Source organism: Sesamum indicum, unplaced genomic scaffold (genome assembly GCF_000512975.1).
Source record: "Sesamum indicum cultivar Zhongzhi No. 13 unplaced genomic scaffold, S_indicum_v1.0 scaffold00603, whole genome shotgun sequence".
In the NCBI taxonomy this organism is placed as follows: domain Eukaryota; kingdom Viridiplantae; phylum Streptophyta; class Magnoliopsida; order Lamiales; family Pedaliaceae; genus Sesamum; species Sesamum indicum.
In genome coordinates this window covers 1,241-6,280 of record NW_011628465.1, presented here as the reverse complement: position 1 = coordinate 6,280, position 5,040 = coordinate 1,241, and the positions used below count along the sequence as shown (strand labels likewise).

Below are 5,040 nucleotides of genomic sequence, written 5' to 3'. Positions count from 1 at the left end.
TCATTTAATAATATAAGATTTGAATTGGATACCAAATCATCCTTCACTTGTATGAGAAAAGTTGTGTGAAAAGGTATGGTCAAATCAACCAAACTTGATTGAATTGCTTGCATGCACAAACATACATGAAGAAATCTTATCCAAATTAAATTAGATGAAATCAAATTAATGTGATACACTTATAATGTGATTGATCACTTTTTCTAAAATTATACACTTGTCATGTGATTGATCACTTATTCTGAACTACACACCAATTATACAATAAATATATTACAATTAACATATAATTGGTTCAGGTCTGACCCAACTTGATCGAAGTAAAAATTTCTCAATATACATTCCCGACTCACTTCCTAGACTAAGAGACTAAGCTATCGAGTCGATGGACCGTTACTCAACTCCTTTATAGATATAATCTAGAATATAATTTCTCTACCAAGTTTCCAGTGTACGACATGAACTAGTGAGTACCAGACAGAATTGACCAAATAAATAAAATCATACATATGGACCAAAAAAAACAAACAAAAAAGAAATCGACGAAACGATGAAAACTGAAGTCTGCATCAGTTTGAACTTTCAACTGGACGTGGAGCGAGCCCACGATATATTTCTTGATTAAAATGAAGACTATATAGCTCTTGTATTTTTAATTTATTAATAGTTATAATTCAAATGTCATGTTAAGTTATACACCATTTGAGAGTATGTAAATTTAATTAATTAAGTACTCTTGTATTTGATTTTGAAGCTAAATGATTCATTCAATCATAGTGCATTTACATTGATGAATTTCAAATTCTTAATAATAAATTATTTAAATTTATTTAGATAATTTTAAATTCAAAGTATTCAAAATCCTTCATTATATTATAGTATTTTGTGATTGGTTTGGTTCGACCAAATTTAATTTGATTAAAAAAAAATTATTATATGTATACGACATATATAAGTTATATTCTACATTTAATATTTGGCGCTTCGTCCGGTAATTACAAATACATAATTATTGAGGAGCATAATACCCAAAAAAACAGGAAAAAATAAAAATAAAATTGGAAAGAAAGAAAAGAAAGCGGCACGACCAGCAACAATCGTTAAACTGGCAAAATGGAGAAATATTCCAATTATGCCTTTGATACTGAAATTGGACTTCTTACTAGATGAATCCCGTCACTCCAACTATACCAACCAAATGCAAACACATTTCTCCTGGCAGCACGTCCAGCTCTCACTGTAATGCTGAAGTTCTGCTTTTCCCCTGCTGCACCGAAATACAAGGTCGCCGGTGAAATTCGGACCGAGTAACCAGGTGGCGGATTGATCGTTACTGAATACGTCGAGTTTCCCATGCCTACATTTGTAACACTTCTCCTGACCGTCAAAACGCTTCTCAGATTAGAAATTGCAAGTGACGGATAGTTAAAATTGCTCGGAGAAGGTAAAACTTGGGGGCAGGTGAAAGATGGATCCAGTAAATTACTGCTGCTGCTGCACAGGAACAGGAGATAATCAGTGTAAGAAGCATCATATACGAGTCCCGGATCAGCAGCTTTTGATGGCTGGATGTGGCCTGCCCCGTATTGGAATGGCGTAGCAGTATTTCCGAGTGAATCTGTTATTGGCTTGCCTACATTGTTGCTTAGTTTTGCTGCAAACAGGAAAAAGATTAGAATGTAATACAATTTTCATCAACTCAATTGTTTTCGACGATGATTAACCCGAAGTAGGTTTGTATATGCAATTTACCGGTGGTCATAAGGGCAGATCTTATAGCCGCGCTACTCCAGTCTGGATGTATGGCCTTGAGAAGTGCAGCTACTGCTGCGACATGAGGGCACGCCATAGACGTTCCAGAATCGATTTGGAACTTAACAACTCGACGGTCGGAAGGCACGTTTAGAGGAGAAGAAGCCTCGCTCCAGGCTGCCAGAATATTCAGCCCTGGAGCGGTAATATCAGGCTGCAAATACAAGAAATAATTATGTATGAAGATCATATATAGTACTTTGTTAAAAAATTATGCAAAACATATAAGCTTTTAAAGGATGTTAGTGCAATTAATTTGCGGTACCTTTAGAATATTGGGTTCGATAAAGTTAGGGCCTCTGGAGGTGAAAGCAGCCATGAATGGAGCTGGCTTGGTGCCTATCAAAGTCTTTGCTGGAGTCAAAGTTGCTGTGGGGTTTAGATGAGTTGCAATGTAATTGTAAATACCGAGTGTTTGATTAGAAGGGACGACAGTCCCCGGAATCAAATACGGCCTGCCGATGACCCCTATTCCGTCAAACACGTTTCCAAGCACAGTTGCTACGCCACCCGCTCTTTGCACTTCCAGTGCCTGGAAAGTATCTCCTCTCCAGCAGAAAACAGCTTTTCCTCTCACAAGACGTGGTGAGAGTGTACCATTAAGGCATAGTCTGTAAAATATTGTTCAAACAAAAAATACATAATGTAATTATAATCGATCATTAATAAAAAAAAGGAAAAATGAACGAGTCCAAACCCATTTGTAAGAGTTGTCGTGGTGCCTGGAATTTCTACATCTGCTGCGTAAACAAGGGGATACGTCCCCTTCTTGAATGGAGTGATTGATTGTCCCTAATGATATCAATTAGAAGAATTTACTAGTGAGGAACTTTGTAATATAAAATATAACTTTAATGTTACTTTTCAAAATTTATGCATACTTTTATTGTATATCAAACACTTATTCAAAATACTGTCTTAATTGTCCCTTATTTTTCATCTTAAAAAGGAATTACTATATACAAACCTGTACTTGGGCGCCGTTTCCAAGCAGGACAGGTGACGAAAAGACCCGATCTATGCTGCTCGCTCCAACAGTGATGATCCAGGGAGCAACATTCGTGACGGTAAACGGCGTAGGACCTGAGTTCCCAGCACTACAAGCTACCACAATGTTACGCTTCACGGCATGCAACGATCCAATGGCAATACCATCCTGGATGTAGGGCGTGCTAGTGTTCCTCCCAATTGAAACACTTATCACTTGAACCCCGTCGGCGATGGCGTCGTCAAAAGCGGCAAGCATGTCGTCATCCAGGCATGTATTTCCTTCCGCCGGTGTTTGTCCTGGAATCGGCCAACAGACTTTGTAGATGGCTAGACGCACCAGTGGGGCGCCCCCGGTGGCGGTTCCGTAGCCAAAACCCCCTATTGCGGCGGCATTGCGGACTCTCCTGCCACCTATGGTTGATGACGTGTGAGTACCGTGACCATTGATGTCCCTCGGTGATCGGAAGTCCAGTTTCGGGTCAAGGGGCCCGAAATTGGCCTCGTAACTTTTCAAATAGTAGCGCGCTCCTACCAGTTTCCTGTCAAATAATATGCCAACTCTTAGATTCTCTTTCTTTTTTTTTTCAAATGGCACCGTACGTGGTGAATAATAATTAAAATTACAAATATTAAAAAAAATATAAAACCAAGAATTAAAGGACGAAATATCAAATAAGCTAAGTTACAAAACAAAAAAATGCATTTAATGCAAAGAATTATTGTTGAAATTAGAATAAAAATACACCTATTACAATGAGAAGAATTGAAAGCCACACCACTCTCGCAAATCCCTTTCCACGATGATGGAATAGGTTCCATCCCCTCATCATTGAAGCTCTGAGACTCTGGCCACACGCCTGATGAAAGAATTAAGATTATAAATTTAGATAAGATTTTCACTATTATAAAATAACAGAAAAGGATCATAGTAAATTGTTATAATATATATATATATATATATCTTATTCAATTATTTTTTTATTTATATGCGCATTTATATTAATTACCACTATCCAATACCCCAACAATGACATTCTTGCCATATCCAGCTCTACGCAAGAATCGGCCTGGATTAATAGGTTGTCGTGTAGCATCCCAATTAGCTTCGAGCAAGCTCATGCCATGCCATGATCTGGTTGTGTGAAGCCTTGACTTCGTGGGGTGGCTATGGAACACTGAAATCACACCCTCCATCTCTGCCCAACAATTAAATTAAACCAACAAATTTAATACACTACCATTTCATCCTATAATTTTAATTACAGTATTTTGTTTATACAAATCAATTAAAAAACAAGCGTGATATATTTTTCATATAATTCATCACTTTTTCTGAATTATACACACAGTAAATATATTACACTTGCCATATAATTTGTTTAAATACAAGTGAAATCTGGTCTGAATTAGAATTTTCCTTTTATAGGCAAGCTAACTAGCACCTGATATTGTAGCGGCTTCTTGAGGGGTGAGCAAGGCCGAGAAGCCATTGATGACGTTCTTGTAGCTGTAAATAATGCAGGCTTTTGCTTCCTCCTTGGACCCCTTCACAGCCTGCAAATACGAGTGGTGCATCTCTTCTATTTCTTCCCATGTTTGCTTCCCGCTATGGCTATGCCGATGCTCTCCCAGGTAAACTATGTACACCTGTGGCAAATTAAAGACTTGATCGATCAGTACGTACCTCAAACCTTAATAGGTAGCTATGCTGGTAGAATCAATAATGATGATCAATAACAAAACCTGTCGTTGAGCGGATGAAGTTGAGACATTGACAAGTAGAATTAGAAGGGATACAATGAGGACGACATAGTACTGATTGTTCATTCTTCCTGAACTCGAACCAACTTGCCTGATTATTCTTCCAGCTGGTTCGTCACGATTTATATACAATTCTAGGCATAGAACTGTCTTAATTATATATTTGAAACGTACGGAGTGGGATTCATGCCTTCATTCCATATGGAGTAGAAAAAAGCTATTCATTAGACTATTTCAGCTTCTCACAAATCAAGGTTGAATAATTCCTTTAACTTGTAAATTAAACTGATCACCATGATTTAATTTTAATTCTTTATTTTATAAAAGTCCAACTTGCCCACTTTAAGGATGTTTAATTTAAGGTTTATACTTGATACAATTCAGATTTATTTCATCTTCTCAGAAGTAGTTTCCTCGGAAACATTAAAATGTTTGCCGCTTGCAGACTAAAATTTCGATTGTTTACTTTAATTAATC

The 5,040-nt window shown here is 37.2% G+C and overlaps 1 protein-coding gene across 1 annotated transcript; it reads right to left on the bottom strand.

Annotated features, from left to right (window-relative positions):
- Window positions 1-1,004: 1,004 nt before the first annotated feature.
- LOC105180302 (subtilisin-like protease SBT5.6) lies at window positions 1,005-4,641 on the bottom strand. The gene is made up of 9 exons (XM_011103971.2): window positions 4,546-4,641; window positions 4,245-4,449; window positions 3,810-3,998; window positions 3,548-3,659; window positions 2,780-3,341; window positions 2,510-2,604; window positions 2,078-2,423; window positions 1,753-1,966; window positions 1,005-1,654 (listed from the first exon to the last, which is right to left on the bottom strand). Exons 1-9 carry the CDS (start codon window positions 4,627-4,629, stop codon window positions 1,131-1,133), a joined length of 2,331 nt encoding a protein of 776 aa, XP_011102273.1. The 5' UTR covers window positions 4,630-4,641; the 3' UTR covers window positions 1,005-1,130.
- Between the last annotated feature and the right edge of the window lie 399 nt (window positions 4,642-5,040).